The 26,406-nt window shown below is 31.1% G+C and overlaps 3 protein-coding genes across 7 annotated transcripts; all 3 read left to right on the top strand.

The window, feature by feature from the left end:
* Nucleotides 1-1,304: 1,304 nt before the first annotated feature.
* LOC11440190 (protein NRT1/ PTR FAMILY 2.9) lies at nt 1,305-4,641 on the top strand. Its single transcript, XM_003608931.4, has 4 exons — nt 1,305-1,478; nt 1,577-1,794; nt 2,057-2,619; nt 3,474-4,641. The coding sequence occupies exons 1-4, from the start codon at nt 1,373-1,375 to the stop codon at nt 4,390-4,392; spliced, it is 1,806 nt and encodes a 601-aa protein (XP_003608979.2). The 5' UTR covers nt 1,305-1,372; the 3' UTR covers nt 4,393-4,641.
* Nucleotides 4,642-10,567: 5,926 nt separating this feature from the next.
* Nucleotides 10,568-14,721, top strand: LOC25493806 (protein NRT1/ PTR FAMILY 2.9). Of its 5 annotated transcripts, XM_039833552.1 has the most exons (6): nt 10,587-10,678; nt 11,986-12,045; nt 12,152-12,300; nt 12,401-12,618; nt 12,877-13,436; nt 13,519-14,721. In XM_039833552.1, the coding sequence occupies exons 3-6, from the start codon at nt 12,168-12,170 to the stop codon at nt 14,423-14,425; spliced, it is 1,818 nt and encodes a 605-aa protein (XP_039689486.1). In that variant the 5' UTR covers nt 10,587-10,678; nt 11,986-12,045; nt 12,152-12,167; the 3' UTR covers nt 14,426-14,721. The 5 variants fall into 5 exon arrangements, with proteins under 5 accessions (XP_013457873.1, XP_024638581.1, XP_039689486.1 ...); XM_013602419.3 differs by lacking the exon at nt 11,986-12,045 and having other exon boundaries at nt 10,568-10,678; XM_024782813.2 differs by lacking the exon at nt 11,986-12,045 and having other exon boundaries at nt 10,575-10,678; nt 12,156-12,300.
* An 8,050-nt stretch (nt 14,722-22,771) lies between these two features.
* LOC25493804 (protein NRT1/ PTR FAMILY 2.9) lies at nt 22,772-25,884 on the top strand. Its single transcript, XM_013602417.3, has 4 exons — nt 22,772-23,031; nt 23,116-23,333; nt 23,679-24,238; nt 24,841-25,884. The coding sequence occupies exons 1-4, from the start codon at nt 22,890-22,892 to the stop codon at nt 25,712-25,714; spliced, it is 1,794 nt and encodes a 597-aa protein (XP_013457871.1). The 5' UTR covers nt 22,772-22,889; the 3' UTR covers nt 25,715-25,884.
* Nucleotides 25,885-26,406: the final 522 nt, after the last annotated feature.

Raw genomic sequence — 26,406 nt, 5'->3', positions numbered from 1 at the left:
AGATGTGGAATCTCGGGGTATAGCTGATGCATATAAATTATGATTTGTAGTGTTTGATAAAATTAATTATTAAATTAGTTTGTAAATATGAAATGACATAAAAATGATGTATTTAATGAATATTTAATTTTTTTCAGTTAAGATTATAAGGATAAAATTGAGATAATGATGATAAATTATAAGCTTTATGTTATAATAAATTATTTGGATTAGTTTATCAAAATACGCTATAAACTAGGAAAAACAAGTTATAAGTTCTTTGCAATGTGATGGTTGCCTAACGCGACTCTTGTAGTTAAATGAGCTAATAAGATATCGGTTCTTACCAAGCAAACTCATATTCCCGTCCTAAGTTATGTCACTTGCGAAATTTTTTATTGGTAATTAATGATAAAATGATGATAAATAATTAACTGAAAAATAAAATTAAAAGAACACATGTTAGAGCAAAATATAATATTTTTTATATCATTTTTATTGTTGATGATTGTTCCTCATATTATCGTGAATTGTTTCTATTTTAATGAGATTTAACTAATTTTTAATAGACAATTTAGATAATATTATAAAAATGATAAAATAGTTTAAATAAATGATAAAAAGATAGATAAAAATCAGCATACAAATATATATTCCCTTAATATATTTCTATAAATAAATTAAAAAGTACAGTTAATTTTGCATGGGAAGTACAAATTATGAATTACTTCCTCCATTTTATGATAACCGTTTTTACGGATACTTCCTTCATTTTATGACATTTGTTGAGCATTTTCCACTATTAAGAAAAATATAGTTCTTGTCGAAAAAAAAATATATATATATAGTAAATAAAATAATAATTTTACCCAATTATCCTCGTTAGTTTTTTTTGGACAAAATCCACGTTAGCTATTAATGCATTTATATCATTATTATTATTTTTGGTGAACATGTATCTATTATTATTATTATTAATAACCTGACAAAAATTGTATCTATTATTATTATTATCCTTAAAAAAAATGTATCTATTATTATAAATACAAAATAGAGAATAATAAGACCAACTTAAATTTTTTTGACTGTTGTGATTTCTCTATAAAAAAAATATAATTTGTGATTTTTTTTGGTACAAAATAGTTTGTGATTTATTATTAATTTTAAAAGTTTAATACCGACATATGCATATAAATATTAATCTCAGCCTAATTTATTTGATATAGAAAGTTTAAAAATACTACGTCACTTGGCTCAAATGTAACTTCAAGCGGGACAATATAAGAGCACACCGCCTTTAATATCATCCCATGAATCATGAATCAATAATTCCAAAACCTTATGAAGAAGTTTTATTCTTAACTAAACTAGTTATTTAATAATTTGGATAATTATGAACAAAATAGAGACATCTATGGAGAAAAGTGAGAAAGAAAGTGTAGAAAACAATGAAGTTCCAAATAACTATAGAGGATGGAAGGTGATGCCCTTCATCATTGGTAAGCAAGATGATTAATTATTCCATTCCATGCATGTTACTTTTATTGTTCAATATAAATTTTGAGTAAACTCATTAATTAATTTGCATATGATGCAGGAAATGAAACATTTGAGAAGCTAGGAGCCATTGGTACCTTAGCAAACCTCTTGGTCTATCTTACATCAGTCTTCAACCTTAGCAGTATTACAGCCACAAATATTGTCAATATCTTCAATGGAAGTGCTAATCTAGTTACCTTGCTAGGAGCTTTTCTATGTGATACTTATTTTGGACGCTACAAAACTCTTGGATTCTGCACATTTGCTTCCTATCTGGTATAAATTATAACAATCTTAGCACTAGTTGTATAAAAATTAACACTACAATTCATCACCACAAAAAAGTACTACAATAATGATCGCAATATTTTGTAATATCAAAAGTTGTTAGAATTATTTGAATATTGTTTAAGGTACGTGATTAGAAACTAACTAATTTCCAACAAATCATAATTAAGTTGTAACTACCTTAAATAATATTCAACTAATTCTAATAAATATTTTATTTGTGTGATGTAACTCTTTGAATTTGAAACAGGGATTGCTTGTTATACAACTAACAGCATGGATTAAAAGCATGCATCCACCAGAATGTGGAAATGAGAAAAGCACATGCATAGAACCAAGTACAGGACAAATGTCATTTCTACTACTTGGATTTGGACTTATGATAGTAGGAGCTGCAGGGATTAGGCCTTGTAACTTGGCATTTGGAGCTGATCAATTCAACCCAAACACTGATTCAGGAAAGAAAGGAATCAATAGTTTCTTCAATTGGTATTTTTTTACCTTCACTTTTGCTCAGATGGTTTCTTTGTCAGTAATTGTTTATATACAAGTAAATGTGAGTTGGGCACTTGGTCTTGGAATTCCTGCTGGTTTGATGCTGTTTTCATGTATTGTTTATTTCACTGGAAGTAAATATTATGTGAAGGTTAAAGCAACAGGTAGTCCTGTAACAAATATTGTTCAAGTTATATATGTGGCTATAAAGAAAAGAAAACACAATCTACCAGAGGATGAGTATTCATTGGTTTCTCTTTTTAGCTATATATCTCCTCACTCTATCAACTCCAAGCTTCTTCATACACCTCAATTCAGGTAACCACTGATTAATTGCAACTATTTTTACTGCCATATCACAAAGATTTTTTTACTATTTAATTGGAGACCACTGCAAGCAACAACAGGATAAATACCATATACTTTGACACCCATCTTTATCTTAAATTATACTCTTCGTCCATTAATTTAATTTCAAATAGCGGTTTCGTCATTTACCTTTTTTTCACGTCGTTTTTGTGTTTTTGTTCCATTTGTATATGGATTTTTAAGTATCCAATCTAAAAATCATATAAAAATATGATTGAAGGATTATAGATTTAAACATTAAGAGCTCATATCGGAAAAAAAAAAAAAAATCATAAATTTGAATCTTGAAAATTCATATACAAATTGATCAAAAAGATAAAAATGAAGTAAAAAAAAAAAGAAGAAGAAATTTGATACTTGAAATTAAGTTAAAGAGCGACCAAAGTAAATTTTACCAAAATCTTAAAACATTGAACATATTTGTTATTTCACTTATTTATTCTTCATTTAGTTCATTCTTAGTTGATGTAGAACTAACGGAAGATGTAAAAGAGATCTTGAGTCATTGAGTATATATATTAGCTCTCTTATATAGCATTCATTTTACTCATTCGTATACCTATACATATTTGTGCAAGTGTTTGATAGAGCATATATAAAAATAGCTCATGAAGTTTTGAATCTAACTTAACGGATAAATTCGGTTTGTATGGTAAGGATTGTCCACCAATTATACACACATTTTCATATCATATCGCATCGAATGTACGGCTCCTTAACTTTACTTTTTCAAATGCAATCTTACCCTTTGCTGATTTATTCATAGAATGGGTTAGTTCTAAAATATTCGTATGAATTAACAGGTTCCTTGACAAAGCTGCTATTATAACCCAACAAGACAAAATAAACCCTGATGGTTCTGCATCTGATCCATGGAATCTATGCAGTATACAACAAGTGGAAGAAGTGAAATGCTTAGTAAGAGTTCTACCAATTTGGGTTTCAGGCATACTCTACTACGTTGCAATAATCCAACAAAACACAGTGTTAGTCTTCCAAGCAATTCAATCCGACCGAACCTTTTTCAACACAAATTTCAAAATCCCTGCAGCTTCTTACACGATCTTCACGATGTTAAGCCTAACGATATGGTTACCAATCTACGACAGAAAAATCGTACCAACAATGAGAAAACTCACCGGAAAAGAAGGCGGAATCACACTTCTACAAAGAATGGGAGTTGGAATGTTTATTGCTATACTATGCATGTTAGTATCTGGCGTGGTAGAATGGAAAAGAAGGACCATGGCTATTAATAATCCTATAGGATTTGAACCGAGAAATGGTGCGATTTCTTCCATGTCGGGAATGTGGTTAATTCCTCAGTTAGCACTAGCAGGATTTTCTGATGCATTTACTTTGGTTGGACAAGTTGAATTTTACTACAAACAGTTTCCTGAGAATATGAGAAGTCTTGCAGGGTCACTGTTTTTTTGTGGCTTGGCACTATCAAGTTATTTTAGTAGTTTGTTGATTACAATTATTCATAGGTTGACGGTTAAATCTGCAACAGGGAATTGGTTACCACAGGATTTGAATGAAGGGAGATTGGATTACTTTTATTACATGATTACTGGTTTGGAAGTTGTTAATTTGGGTTACTTTGTATTGTGTTCTAGGTGGTATAGGTACAAAGGGAATGAGGATGATACTGATCAAGGTAGTGGTGTTGAACTTGATAAAGTGTCTAAACAATCCGAAACAAAGATTAGTGGTGTTTAGTGATTAAGTTCTAATTAGTTGATGGTATCAGAACTTTGAAATAAAGCTTCTGGTCCACCATAGTATTTATTAGAATTAGAAAGAAAAATAAGGTATTTTTTCTTGGAAAAATAAATAATTATATACGAATTTTCTTTTGTTATGATTGTATATGGGATGAAAGGAGTGTTAGCAACATTTTCTTGTTTCTAGCACTCTTTGTATATGGATATAATTTTATACTCATCTCTTTCCTTCTTTTAAAAGAAATTTGTATTGTGTTTTTTTTTATAAGTTGCATCACAAGGAATAATCTTATTAAATTTCGAGCATTAGTTTGTCATGTTATACGAGAGTCACCCCATTTACTATATAAAATCTTCATCGATTATTGCATTTTATTTTACTATTATGATAAATTAAAGAGGAGATTTTATATAAGTCATGTTAGCAAGTATCTTTAGAGTACTTGTAAAAATATTTGTTAAAACAAGAAAGTGTCATGCTTAAGGAGAAGACAACATGATGAATAATTGTTTCACACATAATGAGGTTCAAATGTCTAAGTCTAACATGTTGTGAGATTCAAACTTTACTTAATTGAATTCCTCTTTGTTGAGACTTGGGTTCTATAAAGGTTGTGTTCATTCTCCATAGTGCATACCATTTAATGTAATGATACTAGAATCGCAAAGGAAAATTGGAATGGTTTTGACATTCTTTTGGATAATTCAACCTTTGATACAACATAGAAGCATTACAACTGAATTGTATAAAAGATAAGAAAGGACATAGAAGAAGAATCTCAGAAAGAAGAGAATTGATCCCACGTATTTCACACACCATTTCTATTTCCCTTCTCATTCTTATAACCCCTTACAGATAAGCCTTCATGTGTGGCGTGGCAGTCTATTATTCAGGTCATTACATTTATACTTGTCGATGGCCATTAAAAAAAATAATTTAACTTGTGGATGTGAGTCTACAACTTTATCATAATTACATTTAAGACCCGATCAAGTATTATTATTATTTTGAACGACAAGGGAAGAAAAAAACTACAAATGTAGCAAGATTATAAAGGATAGACAAAGTATAAGTAGTACTAGAATCGTCAACAAATAAAAAGTACAACGGGTACTCTATCTGTCCAACTAAGAGAAGTACAAGTGGAACTAATCACCAACAACAAAAAGCCGGAATTTTTTTATTTTATTTGGCCAATTAAAGGGTAAATTAAAACAAAAATATTTTACAGGGGGTGAATCAAAATAAAAATTTTACTGGGGGAAATGACCTATTAACCCTAATAATAATAAGAAAATTGTTGTTGACACATTTCATAAGGCTGAGAAACACGAGTAAAATACGATTTTGCCCTCTCGGTTGTTAACTGCCGAGTAAATAAAAAACCGGCTGCAGTTAACTACCGAGGAAAATCTCGGTAGTTAACTGCCGAGGATCGTCTGCTACAAATCTGGCAGAAGCTCTCTCATCCATTATTCATCTCATCTTCCAAAAAAAATTACCAAATCTCTCTCACAAATCTCTCTAAAAAACCCAACCAAATTTATTCAACAAAATCACAAGTAAGTAATTATAATGCTATTAACTTACATTTTAGTTGTTATAAATGTTTTTATTTGTTAGTTTTTGAGTATATTTATTATTTTTTAGTTTTTGAGTAGATTTATATGTTATAATTAATTTTTAGAGTAGATGTTAGTTAATTAATGTTGTTAAAATATTTGCATGATGTTTATGTTATAATTTAGAATTTTAGGGTTATTTATTATTTTGGTGTTTTATATTTATTTTTTATTTTATTTTTTAATTAGATTTACATGTTATAAATCATTTTTAGATTAGATGTTAATTGATTAATTTAGTTAAAATGTTTGCATGATGATTATGTTATAGTTTAAAATTTTAGGGTTATATTTTAATTTGGTGTTTTATATTTATTTTTTTATTTTAGTAAGAGTATATGATTTATTTTAAGAGTTAATATAAGTTGAATAATTTTGTTATATTTTACGTTATAACAAAAAAAAATTATGTTAAATATAAGTTGAATGATTTATGTTATAGTATATGATTAATTTTTTTTATTTTAGTAAGAGTATATGATTTATAATTTTAGGGTTATTTTTATGATTTTTATAGTCTATGTATAATTTGCATATCAAGTGTTTGATGAAATGTTTGAATGAGTTTTTCATTGATTGTTTTTAATTTCTTATTGTGCAGATTTGAAACAATGGTCGGGTGGATCGACGTTCATGCACAATTCAACGGCGGAGAACCTCAGAGGTTGAAGGTTCGGTACCTTGGTGTAATGTTAAGAGGTCTCAAGGATGAACTGAATGAATTCAACCAAGGAGTCAACCCCAGAGACACAAGGAGGGTGGAACACGTTCAGTATAAACGTCCAACGCTCGACGAGGGGAGAATATCATTCACTTGGATGGAATTAACGAACGACGAAAACGTGACAAGCATGTTTTGGGAGCAAAGCATGTTCCAGTGTATTGATATGCGGGTGACGTTGCTGAGATCAACTGAAGATATCATCAAAAGTTTGATTTCACCATAAGATCGTCATTAGGTACGGAATGAATGCACCTTCCAGCTACAACAATTGTCTTCCTTTGAATGGGGTAATTCAAACTTGCCAAACGGCAGGTCTCCAATATTCGACCGACATTCCCATTGTTCTTGTCAAAAGATTAAATTCTTGTTAGGCTGGTTTAAATGAAGGTATTGAAGTGTCAAGGAATGGAACATTGGAAATGTCGATCGTATATTGGAGTCCTGCTGCTTGGCAAGTTAGTTGAGAGATATAAACGTCCAACTGCAACAATTGTCTTCCTTTGAATGGGGTAATTCAAACTTGTTAAACAACAGGAATCCAGCATGCGATGAGCATCTTGAATAATGGTATATCATTATTCAAAATGCTCATCGCATGCTGGAGTCATGCTGTTTAACAAGTTTGAATTTGCCTCATTCAAGGGTAAGATAATTGTTGCAGTTGAAAGGTACATTCTAAAATGTAATGTAATGCAATGTAATGTGATAACATATATAGTTGAATATGCATAATACATTTTGTTTTGAATGGAACAATAATTATCTTATTTATTCACTTTTCGAATTTATTTATTCATTACGCAATTTTAATTAGTTGAATTCACGTTACATTTAATTAGTTTTTATTCGAATACACAATTATTCAAAACGTGACTTTAATCGAAATTATTCCAAATGCGATTTTATTCTAAGTACCATAATGTCAAACAAAATGTGCGCAACACAAAAATAAAACATAAAAAAATCCAAAACAATTAGGCATTAAAAGTCATTACATTCATTCTGCCTCGTCACACAAGTCAAACGGGTTGCCCGCTACAGTCTCTGGGGCACCTTGATTTGGTTGAGGACCAAAATAGCATGTCCTCCCGCTCCTCCTCAACCTCGACTGATTGTACACCGGCACCTTCAAACCCTTCTTTTTTCAGAACCATCACAAACAATTTCATGTCATGTCATAGGCGATTTTTCTTTGTTCTTCTTATCACCCTGAACGTTACCCTGATTCTGATTCTGAGACATTTCCACATTAAAAAAAAATGGCGATCAAAACCTAAACTAAACAACAATGCCATAAAATCGTAAAATCAAAAACTAAACCTAAACCTAAACTATCATCAAAACCTACACCTAAGCCTAAACAATTCTAACAATTCTACAACGATTCATCAAAACCTAAACCTAACAATTCAATAAAAGTTCTCTAACAATTCTAACCATTCTAACCTAAACTATCCTAACATATCATAAAATCAATAAAACCTATATAATCAAAATTTAACAAACAAAAAAAAAAACAAACAATTCGACCACAAAATAACAATGCAATAGGATTCAAAAAACTTACTTGTTTTTGTGATTGAAATTGGCTTGGAATGACTTCGAATTGCTAAAAATTGCACCTAGGAGAATCAAAAACGTAATAATGGAGTTTTGGAAACTCCTATGTCTGTTCTGTACTTATAACAAATTTTCGGCAGTTTACTACCGAGGTTTTCCTCGGGCAAAAGTGTATTTTACTTGTGTGCCTCAGCCTTATGTAATGTGTCAACAACAATTTTCTAATAATAATCCATGTGAGTGAACCATCAACTTCGTCCTTGAATTTTCACGGGTCGGCCAAATTCATCCCTCAATTATGCGAAATATCAACTTAGTCCCTGAATTTGTCAGACGTCCATCAAAAAGGTCCTTCCGTCCAAGTGCTATGTTAGCCATGCTGATCTGTCACCATGCATGCTCTGTTGTCTTGTACGCGTGGCAAGAAGGAAGCCACGTGTTCAAGGACTCATTTGATTGAATTTGAAAAAGTTCAGTTTTCACTTTTCGGTTTTTTTTTCTTTCTGCTTTTCCCATTTTTCCCCTGCATTACCCATACCTCCTTCTTTACATTTCAGTCAGAAAAATCAAAAACGTCCTTGACCCTTCTCCTTCCCACTAAAACTCTATCCATTCTCACCCCTCCAAAATCATCATCATCTTCGATGATTCTGACGTTTTTGAAGTTTCTGTGTTCGGTTGTTTCAAAAAGGTAACGTCTTTTCTGTTGTTTATCAAGTTTATGTGTTCGTTTTCACCTTGTTTTTGTCTGTTTTTTTGTATTTTCGTTTTAAGTTTTGATCATTTTGTTTACCACATTTATGTGATTGTTGATGCTTTCCTTGTTCTTTGTTTGTGTTTGTTGCGTTTTTGAAACAATTGTTTTGATTATTCCTTTTAGGGTTTGGGGTTAAGACTTAAACATGTTGTGCCTGGAAATGCAGAAAATGTTGTTGCAAATGCTGGACAGGTATAACACTTACATTTTAAGGATCGATTTGACAATTATTTAATTAATTGAAGGATTTATATGATTGATTATGTCATAGTCTAGGGACTAATTTGATTGAATTTGCAATTTCAAGGTGTTGCACCAAGGAGGTATGGCCTTAGAAGACCGATTTTTTCAACTGATAGGCCTAAGCAAACACCAATGAGGGGTCATGCACTAGGTCATCCAACTCCTCCTGGCATAATTAGAGTTCCATATCCAACCTATGGTCCACCCGGTTCGAATCAACCTCAATTCATGGAGTTTATACAACCCCCGGATTTCCAAAGAAGTGAAGCTTCATGAAGTTTAAAATATGATTTTGGATTTGTAATATTTAGGCTTATTTGAATTATGCCCCATAGTTGGATTTCCTTTTACTTATTTTTATTTAAGACTCATGACTTGTTAATGTCTCATAGTTGGGTTTCTTTTGCATATGTAATGTCTCAGACTTATGACCTATGACTTTTGTCTAAGTAATATTTCATTTTCAATCTGCGTGTTTTGGCTTTTTTACTTCATTTTGTACATATATGCTTCAAAGATCAATTTGATATCTAATTAAACAATTCAGGGACTTATTTGATGGGTTTTTAATATAATGTATGAATCTATTTGATAGATAGAAAAATAATTCAGGGACTAATTTGATGGAAATATTATTAAGGTTACATTTATGAATCATCTTCAACCTCTTTTCATCACCATTAAACTTGGAGCTAGAAGATGAAGCTCGACTTTCATAACAGTTTTTTCCCATATTCCCACCCCTCATCATTTTGGATTTTATTTCAATAGTTTTGCTTCAAGAAATTTTGAGGATTTTGGTTTTAAGATTCAATACGAAAAAATTAGGGTTTGAAGTTTTTTGAATTGGGGAAGAACTGGACCACTTATTATTGGAGGAAATTTAGGTGATTTTAGAGTGTAGATTGCAGATTGTGTAATTAGAATTCCAATTTTATACAATTGGGAAAAAAAGAGTTGTTGGGGAAGAAGAGAGCAGTTTGGGAAGAAACCAAAAAAATTTCTGCAAATTAATCAATTTAGTCTTCAAAATGTTTGTTATTATCGGCCAAATTAGTCCCCGCCTACGTGGCGTCTGACATGTGAGAGGTTAACAGCAACGTCAGCCCCGTTTAAACAGAAGGACTAACTTGATTGACATTTAACAAATTCATGGACTAAATTGATATTTCACATAATTGAGGGACTAATTTGACCGACCCGTAAAAATTCAGGGACAAAGTTGATAATTCCCTCTAAAGGATGTACATTGCTACTATTGTGGTGGTAAGTATTATACAAGGCAAAAGAGGGAGTCACTTACTGAAGTCATTGGAAGGCTATGTTCATGTTCTTCCTTCCGCTTTCAGCAACATCAACACACTCTTATTTCAGGTACGATTTCCTACCATTAATCTCCATTACCTTATATTGTTTTTCTCCTTATTTTTATTTTTTTATCTAGATGCATCATTTTAAGTTTTAACAACTATATAGTTGACTTCCATTTTTAATTCAATTTTGATTTTTTTTCTTTCTTTCTTTCTGAGTTCGATCAACTTTACAATCATAATCCACGCTTCTACAAAATTTCTTATATGAGTTAGCATTTAGGTTGAATTAAGTGGACAGTTATAATTTGCAATAGCACTTTTCAGAAATTTCTGATGCGATCTTGTTTAGGTTTTGTTTTTTAGTTTACAATAGAATGTTTTGTTCATTCAGCACTAACTCAAATATTCAATTACAACTAAAATGAATCGGGGCAAAAATTATTGTACAGAAGTTTAGACCCTTTAGAAACAATGTACATTTTGAGTTTGAAAAATGCAAAAATAAGGTTGACCCATTTAGGACCAATATACATGTATGTTGAATGAATTTTGCTATGATAAACCAAACAATGTTATAAAAATGAGCCAATCAAGATCATTGATGATGCAGTAAAGTTGTGAAAGAGAATAGGGAAGAAAGAATTGATTTTCTATTTCTTTGATTAAAATTGTTTTAGGGTCTGTTTGGTAAGACATAATTTTGAGCTTATAGCTTATGTCTTTTAAGCTCATTTGACTAAATAAGACCCGTTTGGTAACCGTCGTTTATAGCTTCTTTTTACTAGCTTTTAGCGTTTTTTGATAAGCTAATCCAAGTAGCTTATAGCTTATCATCATTTATCTCAATTTTACTCTTTTAATCTTAATTGAAAAAAATTCGATAATCATTAAATATATCACTTTTATGTCATTTCATATTTATAAGGTAGTTTAACCGCTAATTTTACCAAACACTACAGATTCATTCAATCAGCTATCGGCTGTAATCTAACTTATGAGCTATTTGATATTAGCTCATCCATCATAAGCTAGCTTATCATATATTCACTATTTTTTTACCAAACAGAGCCTTAGAGTAATAAGAATTTTCGGGCTACCGACTCTTTCTCTAATGCTCACTTGGTCCCCCCCCCCCCCTCTATGATGTTGAAAACACTCATAAAAATTGGTTATGCTATGAACTAGCGTCAAGCTATGACTTATATAGCTAACCAACTCAATCCTATCGGTTAGCTATAAACGGTTGTAATTAACCCATAGGCTCTAACTGTCAAGATAGTAAAATAAAATTAGATAGCTATCACAATAGCTTTTTACATATTTTTGCTTCACCAATTTAGCCAACTAAATTAGTTGATGATACACAAGCTCTATACACATAGCATATATCTGCAAGTCAACAACAAAGAGTAAATTTGTGGCCTGTGGGTAGGTAATAATTATTATGGTGATGATACATAGTGTGGATTTTTTGTTTGAAGTCCATATCTCATGATCCTCTCAATTGCCTTTTTGTACCTTCTCCTTCCCCAAGGTAGCACCTGAAGCATATGATCATGAACCAAATGACAAATGGTGAGACTGTGGAGAATGAAGAGGAAAGTTTGCTGAAGAACGAAAATAGCGGAGATGATGGCCCTAAGATTAACTACAGGGGATGGAAGGTCATGCCCTTCATTATAGGTGAGCAAGACTTCAACGGCAGAATATTTTGTTTTTACTTGCTTCATTCTCTTCTGTTAATTTTCTTAATTCTTGTGTGATTCATTTTCGTGAATGACAGGAAATGAGATTTTTGAGAAGCTTGGAGCCATCGGCACTTTATCTAATCTATTGGTCTATCTTACTACGGTATTCAACTTGGAAAACATCGCAGCTACAAATATTATCAACATCTTTAACGGAAGTACCAACTTTGCAACATTGATAGGAGCTTTTTCCTCTGATGCCTTTTTTGGTCGCTACAAGACACTGTCATTCTGCACCGTGGCTTCCTTTTTGGTAAATTGCTATTTCCTGATGCATTTATCATTCAAATCCATTCCATTTTTTTTGTTGATAAACACAATGAAGTTAGGGATATCTAAATTTGGATAATACCGATGATATTGACAAGTATAAAACAAGATTTGTGATCGTCGTCAATAGAAGTAATTCCATTTTAAAATGCTTAACATAAAACTATCAATTTTTGTATTTTGACAAGCTTAGCTCATTTTAGTTGTGCCTCTGATTCCTAGATTTCCCTGCTTCCTTCAGGGTTTGCTTGTAATACAACTAACAGCAGCAGTCGAGAAGCTGCATCCGCATCCATGTGAAGAATTAGAAAACACCGCATGCCAAGGGCCTACAGAGTGGCAAATGACAGTTCTAAAGACTGGTTTAGGATTATTGATGGTAGGAGCTGCAGGGATCCGACCATGTAACTTAGCATTTGGAGCCGATCAGTTTAATCCCAACACAGAATCTGGGAAAAAGGGGATCAGCAGCTTCTTCACTTGGTACTATTTCACTTTCACTCTTGCTCAGATGATATCCTTAACAATTATTGTCTACATACAGTCAAATGTGAGTTGGGCTGTCGGTTTGGGAATTCCTGCAGCTTTGATGCTTTTGTCTTCTGTAATCTTCTTCATGGGGGCCAAATTGTATGTGAAAGTTAAACCAAGTGGTAGTCCCATAACTAGCATAGTGCAAGTTATTGTTGTTGCAACAAAGAAAAGGAAGCTGAAACTCGCGGAATATCTATACCCTTCACTATTCAACTATGTACCTGCCAAGACAATGAATTCTAAACTTCCTTACACTTATCAATTCAGGTAAACAACACTAAGAAATTAGCATTTGGTGGTAGATATAATTATTTTCAATAGTGGTTTAAATGATGCCTTGTATTGACAGGTTTCTTGACAAAGCAGCAATCATGACCCCACAAGATCAAATAAATCCCAACGGATCTGCTTCTGATCCATGGAATCTATGCAGTTTGCAGCAAGTGGAAGAGGTCAAATGCTTGTTGAGAGTGTTACCCATATGGGTTTCAGCCGTATTTTACTATGTTGTTATTGTCCAACAGCACACTATTTTAGTGTTCCAAGCGCTTTTATCTGACAGGCGTATTGGGCAAAGCAAGTTCATGATCCCAGGAGCATCCTACTATGTCTTTCTGATGATCAGTGTGGCAATTTGGTTGCCCATTTACGACCGAAAAGTTGTTCCTTTACTCCAAAGGATCACTCGAAAAGAGGGTGGCATCACACTCCTTCAGAGGATGGGCATTGGCATTTTTTTGGGTATACTCAGCATGCTAGTATCTGCCATAGTTGAAGATCGTCGCAGAACTCTGGCTCTTACTAAACCCTTAGAAGTGGAATCAAGAAAAGGTGCAATTTCATCAATGTCAGGTCTGTGGCTGATTCCTCAGCTGGCATTGGCCGGACTTGCTGAAGCATTCATGTCTGTTGCACAGATTGAATTTTACTATAAACAATTTCCTGAGAACATGAGAAGCATTGCAGGATCTCTCTACTATGCGGCCCATGCAGGGGCAAGTTATTTGAGTAGTATGCTTATTTCATCTATCCACCATATCACTGTCAAATCTAAAACTGGGAGTTGGTTGCCGGAGGATCTGAACAAGGGTAGATTGGATAACTTCTATCTCATCATTGCTGCTTTAGAAATTGTAAATTTAGGCTGCTTTGTGTTATGTGCACAGTGGTATAGGTACAAAGAAACGGAAAACAGTTCAATCGAACTCGATAAAGTGATAAAACAATCTGGAAAAGATGGTAATGGTGTGAAATGATTTGACACTAAACTTTAGGCTGCAACAATTTTTCATTCATCGATGGTCCAAAGTTGAAAATCCGATTTTCATCAATTGGAGCCACAAGCAGCATAAAGTTCACTATCAAATAGAATATAGCAACAAAAACACAGTTTGTGCTTTTTCAATCTGATATAGATTTTTTCAGTATAGGTAGAAGAGGTGCAATATTTGTAGGGAAGGGTAGCTTCATCTAAGGTATTTGTCTTAAAAACACTTGATGGACGAAAAAAGAAATATAACAACATTGACATGGTGGTTCGATTTTTTTCTTATATGCTTTGCTTCAGACATCTTAGATGGCTCATTTAGCCTTTCAACGTATATATTTCTATATTTAATGCCCCTTGTAAATGTTGTACATTAAATTGTATACATGGGGTGATTTTGTTTCCTACCTTGATACATAGAAATTAATCTCTTAACATAAACAAATAACAAAAATATGTTAACCTGCTGTATTTGTCAAGAAAAAAGTGACTTGGATATGTAACTTGAGATTGTCTGAGATTTCTTTAGTTAATGAGTTGAACAACCAATTACCCTGATATTTCCTTCAATAAAAGGTGGGACTCACTAATATAGACGTAAAGAACAGCATTATAGAGATAACCATTATCAAACAAATCCTAATACCACTCAACAACATCATCGTTTTATTTTTTATATGATTCCTTTTCTTTTGCGTCTTTCATATTTTTATCCTAATCAAACGAATCATAGTAAACTTTATATGTGACGTGAGCCTTTTTTTTTTTTTTTTTTTATTGTAAACAACCCTTATAAGTAGTGATAACAAATCAATAATACAAAGACGTCATAAATATGTGGAACACCTTAAACCTCCACAAAGACCAACAAGAAAAAACTATGACAATCCTTGTTTTACTCATCTCCTATAACCTGCAAAGACACAAAGTGTTTCACAAATGAAGATGCGATGTGAGCATGTTATTCGGGCATGTATACATGTGAAGATAAAGATATCAATCATGGAAGAACAGTAGATGCCAATTACCAAACCAACGGTCTCAGATGAAAAAGTGCTACAGATATAAAATTTATGGTGCAAATTAAGTCGGATAGATATTTTGTGAAAGACTTTTGTCAATGGTCACCATTTATCCAGCAAGAAACACTCTAATGTGTTCAGTTCACACTTCACATCGTTCAATTCTGACAAAAATTGATCCAAAAGAAAATTGTGCAACCAACAGTGAGCATGATTAACATTGAAAGGAGAAAAAAAAAAGTGTATCACTATAAGTCGGATAAGTGTGGTCCAAGTTATGACTTGAAGAAGGAGAAAAGTTCATGATGCATCAAAATGAAATTAAGACCCCAAGGATAGCAAAACATGTTAAAAACTACTTCCCTCCGTTTCTAATTATAAGCAAAATTGACTTTTTAAGTTTATTCAATTAATGATGTATATGATTTATATTATGGACCATATACATCATTAATTCAATGAATATAAAAGACAAAATTACACTTTTAGTCCCTTAACTTAATTTCAGGTAACAGTTTGGTCCTTTATCTTTTTTTCATTTCAATTTAGTCCTTTTTGTCCATTTTCATATGAATTTTTAAGTTTAAAATTCATGATTTTATTTTCTTATGGTCTTTCAATCCTCAAATTTATGATCCTCGTCTATGTTTGTATAAGAATATTAGATTTGAAGCTTGAAAATGTATATAAAAATGGACAAAAAGGACCAAATTGAAATGAAAAAAAAATAAAAATAAAGGACCAAACTGTTACATGAAATTAAGTTAAGGGACTAAAAGTGTAATTTTGCCAATATAAAAAGTCAATTCTGCTTATAATTAAAAATGGATGGAGTAATTATTAGGTATAAAACAAGTTTAAAACGCTAAATGAAACACTACAAAAGTGTATTAAATTGCATTGATCAAATTCCTCACACTTGTACTACGAGCAAAACTCATGGTCAAGAGACAAATAAGTTTTCAAAAGAAATAAACAAAGCAACGATTCATTTCCTATGATCCTTAGTGATGCAATGTGGTTAGCGAAATGCTAATCCCAGCTTCAAGAAATGTGACAATCAAGGATAGCATCTTATTACATTGAAAGTAAACAAGAGAAATTACCAACTAAAGAATTATACATAAGTGATAATCTTCACAGGATATAAAGTTTTCTCAATTGTTCAAGTGTTTAAGCTAAAGTTCACACTCTAAGCATACCATAAAAGCTAACACGACAATATAGGCTCGACAAGCCTCTATTATCCACCGGAAGCTATTAAGGAGGCCATTTCGAACGGAATGCACTATGTCCTGTTTAAAACTGATTTCAAAATCTTATCTGATGTGTTCGCCACCACCATCAGTCTTTCAAACAAGTTTGGTGAACTTGTATTTCAATTTAGAAGTCTCTTACTTTCTAGAAATGATTTTATAGTGTTGTAGGTTAGAAGACAAGCAAATATGGTTGCTCATAGTATTGTCAGAAGATCCTTATTAGACTTTGAAGTAATATATATGGACCGTATTCCAGATACATCAGTTATTTAATGAATTTAAAAAGGTAAAAGTTGTTTAAAAATGTGATTGAAGGGGAGTACATAACAACAACAAAATTCACACCCTTTTAATAAAATAGTTAGTGTCATTTAATTCTCTCAAAATTATAAAATATACAATAGTAATTTTCAAATTACCCCGCATAAGAACTTGTTCCGTGATAAAATACTTACAGAAAAATAAAATCGACACTAATTGAAGGAGTAATTTAAGAACAGTAGCATTAAATAAGATAGAAGTTGTTGATATTCAAATATACTACCTCCGTTCCTTTTAATTATCACTGTTTGATATTTTATATAAATCAAAACGATCAATAATTATTACTACTTTTGATACAATAAGTTATACTTTTATTATAATGACCTTATTCATTTAACATCTCATTTCATATATTTCTCTCTTCGCAATAAATAACTAAGAATAATATTGATAAAACAGCATTTAATGTTGCATTAAACTTTGAAAGCGACAGTTAAATAATAACAAAAAATTTCTCCAAAAAAGATACTTAAAAAGGAATGGAGAAAATGTATAAGATCATTAAGAAAACTTTTTATTATTTATATTCAAGATCCAACGGAGTAAAATTAAAGAGAATGATAGAGATCATCTTAAGTTGCGTGCCCATGATGAAATGAATTTGGAAACCCTCTTTATATTTGGAGACCCTCGTTGTGATATGTACCCAAAATAAATTTAATGGATTTAAACATTAATAAATGAGATGAGTCAAAAAGGAAACATTAATAAATGAGATCATAATGTAAGAAATTACTGCATATATTTCTGGTCACTATTATAAGTAAAAATCAACATTTTAGATTCATTAATTAAATGATGTGTGTAGAATATAATTGAATGAACTTAAATAAGAGAACTCATTTGTTAAATTATGAAAATTAAGAAAATTGATGTTAAATTTGTTAAGAATTGAAATTGTTTTCACAAGTTTATCCTTCAAAAAAGATAGTTAGATAATGTTTATATTGCAGTGTTTATTATAAAATGGATGTAAATTAATAAATGATAATATTAGTAAAAAAAATAATTAATGCAGTTGAAAATTTCAATAGGATGTCTTATAAAAAGAAACGATAAAAAAATTGAAGAGAGTATTATATTTAAAGACATATGTAAGACTTCTTCTGTCCTAAAATAAGTGACTGTTACATTTATTTATTGCATACATATTAAAGAAATACTATAAATAAAAAGAAAATGATAACAAGTGTTGATACTCTCGGGGCACTTGTCAAGACATCGAGTATAATGATAACATGTGTTCGTGTTCTAATGTCTTTGAGCGACCATCACATTTATTCATTTTGGATTGATGCACATACTAGTTCTCTTTCATTTTATTTTTTGAATTCCTACTAGATCGCTTTCTAACAATTGACACATTTGATTATTTCACACACGTTAAAGAAAAACAATAAACGCGCGAAAGAGAATAATATTGTCCCACAATGAATGATAATACACCAATAGCTTTGGGTCCAATTCCCACATGCCCTTCAAAACCATGTTATGATACTATATTAAATGTGCTTGGATCCCAGTTCAAGAACATGGACATTCTGAAACTCAAGTACAGCTTCAATAGAAGTGAGTGTAAAACAACTAAAAATAATAATTTAAAATAAAATTTATAAATGTGTGTGTTTACCGCTAAAAATAAATATCATGTTAGATGATCGACAAATAGATGATTTAACATTAGGCGAGGAAACCTCTCACCCAATGAAAGGTTAGGTGGTTGCTAGGGCAGGCAAGCGAGAGAAGCTGATTCTTTCTCAAGACAATAAACTCACTAAGGCCCCGTTTGAATTGGCCTTATTTGGAGCTTATGTGGGCTTATCTACTAACATAAGCCTTTTTAAAGGTGTTTGGATAAATCAATAAAAACATCTTATCACAATTTTATAAGTTGTTTATGCCCTATTTTATTAAGCCCAAATTTTAAGCTTAACATATAGCTTATTATGCAGCTTATAAACAAATAAGGGAACGTGCTTCGATTCTCGTTGCACTTTTTCCAAAGCCTGTATTTTATTTATTGTATAATTATCTTTTGTTGTGATTAGTCATATAGTTATCTTTGTTTTTATCTTTATGTAAGTAAAGTAACACATGTAACTATCAACAAGAAAATAACGACTTCTTGTCAAAAAAAAAGAAAGAAAATAATGACTATTTCAACAATGATATGGACTATAAAACTTTTACCATGTTTAATTATTTCTTACTTTTATATTTGCATTGTTATATATTTTTTAAAAGGGTATTTACATTATTACATTTATTAAGAATGGTGATGTTTACACTATTTATCTACATCTATAAATTAAAATTTGTGAAGTTATGCTTAAACTTTTAAATTTTTAAAAGTTTTTTGACAGATTTGTTAAGAATATTATAAAAAAAAAAACTTTTTTTCCAAAGATTATAACTTTTTATCATCTAAAGAATTAAATATAATTTTTTAAACATCAAAAATTTCAAGATAAAAGTATTAAATTTTTGGTTTAAAAATCAATTTTTGAGCACATTTTTTTTGGAGGAACTTATTATTATGTTCTAAATAAGTATGTAAAAAAACATTCAAAAGTTTCAGAGTTTAATCATAATTAAACAAATTTTAATTTAACAGAGACTAAAATTATTTGCTGAATTTTTTTATTGGGACCAAAACATTTCATTTTTTTTATGAGGACTAAAAAATAAAATTGACTATATTTATAGGGACAAATTAAAAAGCTTATTTAGCTCTTTTTTATATGTGGTTTGATTATCTAATTTAAACCAAAAATATTTTATCATTTCATAATTGCTTATATAATGATACATCAAAACACTTCAATTTACATAAGTACTTTTTAGTGTACATATCCAAACATAAAGAGCTTATTGAGCATAAGAGCTTATGATGTAAGCTCTACTGCTATAAGTTCTAATGCATAAGCATCAATATAAGTTGTTTATCCAAACAGGGCTTAAGTGGGTTACAAATGGCTCAGATCGAGTAAAAATGTTTATCTTTACTTTATACATCTCTTATTGTAGCTTAAAAAACTCAAAAACAATTATATCTAACGCTCTCCTGAAGAAGTTAGGAACCCACAAATAATAGGCCCACCTTTGAACTGGATCTATATTAGAGCCCTTTAATTTTACAATCATTCATTTTATTTTTTAAATAAAAGTTAAATTTTAATCTTTAGAGATTTAATTATTGTTTATGAGTTGAATTATTTTTAAACATGCATCCAATCACATTTTCTTGTGGTTATCTTGCGGTTGACATGTGGTGTATATTTGGTTTTATTTTTGGAGAAGTTAAAATTGAATATAGAATTTGAGAAAAAGATGTACCAAAAAAAAAATTTGAATATAGAATGTAGAATTAATTTTGACATATTTAAATGTTCTTAATTTTATTTTTTTTTGAACAAATCAAAATGGAATATATTGCTCAAAGGAAAAGTGATTCACCCCGCACAAGGTGTGCTAAAAGCGACGAATCACTCAAAGTCTGTTACAAAAACTAGGTGAGTGACACAGAAACATGTCACACCAATTAAAAAGAAAAAAGAAAAAATTTTAACACTTAGCCAGCACCTATACAAAGAAGTGGGTGCCTCCACCAATCATGAAGAGCAAACGCCAATGGTACACCGTTTGACGAAAGCCATAAAAAAGAATTCAGCTTCACCTTTTCGACAATATTGTACGGATCAATAACCACATTTTTGAAGATACAATTATTTCTCTCTTTTCATATTGCCCATACACAAGCAAGCCAAATAACCTTAAAATAAGAATAGGAAATTCGTGGCAAACCCGCCAGATGAATAAATTAATAGTAGTGATCTGCTATCGATTCTGGAAGAACATAAGAAAACCCAATCCAATGACAGAATAAATACCAAACTTTCCCAAACAATTCACAACCTAAAACAAGATGTTCTGATGTCTCAATGGAACCACACCCTCCAACACACAAAGTATCGTTTACTTGGAGCACATGTCAACGCGCCAAATTCGACCTTGTCGGAATTCGATCTTTCAATAGACGCCACGTGAATAGAGAGACTTTTGAAGGAACACGACAATATTGTTTGGATCTTGGATTAATTCTAATTTGAATATAGAATTTAAAACTTTTATCTACAGAATTGTTTTTTAGCCTCAATTTTTTTGTTGAACTAGTTTTTAACCAAAATTAAATTTACATACATGTGATGTGATGTTGGTGATGGGTCACTTAGTTTGTGTAAATTAACAAGAGTTGTTGGAGTTGAATTGGGCAATGCACATAACATTTGTGTGATCGAGGTATGTCATTGTTGATGTGGGGGGATCCATTGCCTTGCTGTAAGGTTTGTTTTATGACGAAGGTTGGACGGTGTAGTTGGAATGGGGACAGTGCTTAATGTGTGAAAGGGAAAGTGGGAAGAACTGATGTCAAATGTGAATTATGAATGCTTGCTTGAACAGTTTAAGATGTAGCGAACATATTATGGTGTAGAAGAGAGTTAGTCTTTAATTTGTAGCATCATTCAGGTCCTAGATCCAAACTTCATTGCTTCCATTACACACCAAAAAATATTAAAATATACACTTCTAAAATTAAAACACATATGTTCATAGTAACAAGGTAACAACTGTGAACTCTAGCCATTAGATTATTTCAAAAAAAATCATTATAAACAAACTTATAACTTATTTAGGTTGGTTTAGTGATGTTGATTTGAAACTTTTGAATGTACTTTTTTTCAAGATTTCAGGTTTGATTTTTTCTGATATCATTTGAATGAACTAATTTAACTTCTTCAAAAGAATTATGAGCAACTTTTTTTTTAATCATGAGTAACTTTTTCTTTTTACATTATTAGTGACCGTGCACATACAAGGAGACATATAGTGAGTCCCTTTCTTAAATTAAAAAAGAAAACCTAAAATGAAATATATTATTACCAACAAAGAAGCATAACTAATACAAAAAGTTCAAGGAGATGATTCAAAGAGTAACAACAAATATAGTACAAAAACTGAAGTAATGACAAAAAAGAAAGATAAAAACACAAACACGCAAAAGGGCTAAACCACCGAGAATGTAAATCAAAGCTAAATTTCCAAGTATACACTTCTTAAGCTGAAAAATGCGTGATTTTTTTTCTTTCAAAGAACTTAAATGTAAATCATCCAAATTAATTGAATAGAAGATCAAAACCTTTCTCTACAAAAAAAAAAAAAAAAAAAGATCAAAACCTTTTAGAGAATCCTTCTAATTTTTTTCGGTAGTGAGAGAATCCTTCTAATTTGTCAAATTGAATAAGATGTTGAAAATTATAACGAAACAAATTTAATACTTGAAAAAATGGTAATATATTTGAGATTTTGAATAGTAAGTAGATAAGGATATTTCGTTAAATATTTGTAGTTATCTTTATTTTTTAGAAAAGGGAAATACATTTAATAAGCTATTCCTGATTATTCTTAAAAAAATATCCTGATTATAATGGTCATTTCCTACTGTCGCCAGATTCTTGCATTTTAATTTCAAAAACAATAATGGTCATTTCATAAAAATATTTTAAAATCATCATAAATATATTTAGTTAATTAGACATGAACAAATCTTTTGGTGAATAATTAAATAAATAGACATTTTTTTTAAGGGGTAGTCAACATTTGTTTGTATTGTAGTCAACTCAACACATCCGTACGTTTTTTTTGTATATAATATAATACAATTCAGAACAAGTACACTTAATAACCTTCCCAATGACCTTTGTTTTCTAGTTCAACCTCCCCCAACTATATACATATTTCTTCCTCCTGGCCAGGGTGTTATATAGATTGCATATATAACTGTGCATAAATGGGAGATAGAGAGACAGAAGAAGGAACAACAATGAAGACAACTGAGAAAGAAAACAACATGGAAAATAGTGAGAAACATGAAACAAATGATGATCCTAAGATCATCCATAGAGGCTGGAAGGTCATGCCTTTCATCATAGGTAATTAATGTACACACTCTTTCTATCAATTTTTCTCTATATTTTTTAGTCTAATTATTTATACTTGAAAATTTTTATGAACAGGAAATGAAACTTTTGAAAAATTAGGAGCCATTGGAACATTAGCAAACTTGTTGGTCTATCTTACAACTGTATTCAACCTGAAAAACATTACAGCTGCAAACATCATCAATATCTTCAGTGGCAGTACCAACTTTGCTACCTTGCTTGGTGCTTTCTTCTCTGATACATATTTTGGTCGCTACAATACATTAGCATTCTGCACAATCACTTCTTTTCTGGTATTAATCTAATGCTCATTCAAACCATTTGACTAAATATTTATTAAGAAAAATAGTCAGTCCAATGTTGAAAAAAGTTAACACAATCTAAACACTTTTCAATTAATTGTGGTCAATTTCTCCCAGAAAGTTTCAATGAAAAATTAATTTTAACGATCCACGGAAATTCAACCCTTGTCACTTTGATCCATAAGAATTTTAAAAAATATATAATCACATGTACCAGTGTCTATCGTGTTGGACACCAGACACGCCTATAATTGTGTCTGGTGTTTATATGTATGAACTACATATTAAAGTTATACTAATGTGCCCTTTTAATTCTTTTTCCTTGCATCCCAACAGGGCTTACTTGGAATACAACTTACAGCAGTATTCAAGAATCTTCATCCACCACACTGTGCAAAGGAAAGCATCAAATGCAAAGAACCAACAACAGGACAAATGGCATTTCTAATATCAGGATTTGGATTACTGTTAATAGGTGCAGCAGGAGTTAGACCATGTAACTTAGCATTTGGTGTTGATCAATTCAATCCAAAAACAGATTCAGGAAAAAAAGGAATCAATAGTTTCTTCAATTGGTATTTCTTTACCTTCACTTTTGCACAAATGGTATCTTTAACACTAATTGTTTATATACAATCAAATGTGAGCTGGGCAATTGGTCTTGGAATTCCTGCTGCTTTGATGCTCATAGCATGTGTGTTATTTTTCATGGGAGGTAAATTGTATGTGAAAGTTAAACCAAGTGGTAGTCCTATCACTAGTATTTTTCAAGTCTTAGTGGTAGCAATCAAGAGAAGAAGACTTAGTCTACCTTCTCAGCATCCAATGCTTTCACTCTTTGATTATGTGCCACCCATGTCTATTAATTCAAAGCTTCCTTACACATATCAATTCAGGTAACTACATCCATCAAAATTTTAATTCATTTATTCCATAAAATTGTACTCCATCCATTTTAAGGTCCCGTTACTTTTGCTTTTTCAATGTGGCATTAATTGTTTTTCCTTCAATTCTACCTCTAAATTAAATGTGTCTACACTACTTTTTGAGTAATTACTAGTGTTTCAGTATACATTTATCACTAGTAACAGTTGATAGTGATAATTTTGTAAATTTGTAACATTTTGTATATTTTTTAATCTTTGTGAAAATATCAGGATGACAATTATTTTAAAACGAAATAAGTAGTGATCAGATGATTTAATTTAATATCTAAACTTAATGGAATTTCAAAAAAATATTTGAAAATATAAAAATTCAATCACAATAGTCCATGTGAGACAACTTTCGTGACTAAACTATCGACACAAAAAACTAATGTGTTTGAGGATTTTCAATTTCCATATCTTGTTCATTTAAGATACCAAATTATTCAACTCAAAATTTTCATAAACTAGATTGGTGATTAACCACTTTTGTATTCATGTAGTTTCCTAGTATATTTTCTTATTTCTTTGTTCTAAGTGAAATCAATACTAATACTATTACATAAAAATAGGGTATTGGACAAAGCTGCAATGATAACATCACAAGACAAAATAAATCCAGATGGTTCAGCAGCTGATCCATGGAGTCTTTGCAGCATACAACAAGTGGAAGAGTTGAAATGTTTGGTGAGAGTTTTACCTATATGGTTTTCAGCAATTTTGTACCATCTAGTTATTGTTCAGCAACACACACTTCTTGTTTTTCAAGCACTGCAATCAAATAGACGAATGGGAAACACCGACTTCAAGATACCCGGTGCATCCTACACTGTCTTCTTAATGTTAAGCATGACATTATGGTTACCAATCTATGATAGAATAGTTGTTCCTTGTCTCCGAAGATTCACCGAAAAAGAAGCTGGCATCACAGTCCTTCAAAGAATTGGTGTTGGAATATTTCTAGGTATACTAAGCATTCTTGTATCAGCATTTGTTGAAACACAAAGAAGACACTTAGCTTTAACTAAGCCTATTGGAATGCAACCAAGAAAAGGCGCGATTTCGTCGATGTCTGGTTTTTGGTTGGTTCCTCAGTTGATACTGGCTGGATTTGCTGAAACTTTTACTGCTGTTGGACAAATTGAATTTTACTATAAACAGTTTCCTGAGAATATGAAAAGCATTGGAGGGTCACTTTTCTATTGTGGCATGGCAGGTTCTAGTTATTTAAGTGCTTTTCTTGTTTCTGTTGTTCATAGAACAACTTCCAAATCTGCTACAGGAAATTGGTTACCAGAGGATCTTAATAAAGGGAGATTGGAATATTTTTATTACATGATTGCTGGGATAGAAGTCTTGAATTTTGTGTACTTTTTGATGTTTTCCAAATGGTACAAGTATAGAGAAACTATTAGTAGTAGTAGCAGCAGCATTGGTAGTCCATGAAAGTATAATAATATGCAGAATCTTAAGGAATAAATGTTATTATATGGATTGATTAGTATATATATATCCTTTAACTGTAACATTGTTAATTAGAAATTTGAAAGGATCGGAATGGGTAGTATTTCATGTTTCATTGTGGAGTTCTGCCTTCCTAGAAGTACTTTTTTCACAAACAGATAACTAAGTAAATTGCACTCGTTGCAATGGATGGATTATATTGCACTTTTGCTCTCATTTTTATAATCAACTTGCAATTTTTTCAGTATTTAAAATCCTCTCTCCATTCTCTTACATTTTTTTTCCATTGAGGGTGGTTTTATTCAATGTTTAATTCAAAATCACCTCCATTCATCTTTTTCTCCCTATTTTAGACCGTAATTCTCTTCATAATTATTGAAGATTTGATTGCGCAATCAATATTAGGTTGAGCCCCAAAAACTATGTTTAAAACTATATTGTCATGAAAGTGGTAAAATAATATGTTTAAAACCATTACAGATTGAACAATCAATATTAGGTTGAGCCCCAAAAATTATGGTTAATAGTCACTCAAGACCTAGATTTGTCTATAAATATTTGTAAACGCATAAAAAGCATTAAGAACAAATATTAACTAAATAAAACTAATCAATTCAATTGTATTCAAAGATAATTAACATATTACATGATTCAAACCGATATAGAGAAGATCT

This window comes from Medicago truncatula, chromosome 4 (assembly GCF_003473485.1).
Source record: "Medicago truncatula cultivar Jemalong A17 chromosome 4, MtrunA17r5.0-ANR, whole genome shotgun sequence".
Taxonomy (NCBI): Eukaryota; Viridiplantae; Streptophyta; class Magnoliopsida; order Fabales; family Fabaceae; genus Medicago; species Medicago truncatula.
This window is presented reverse-complemented; position numbering and strand designations above follow the sequence as displayed.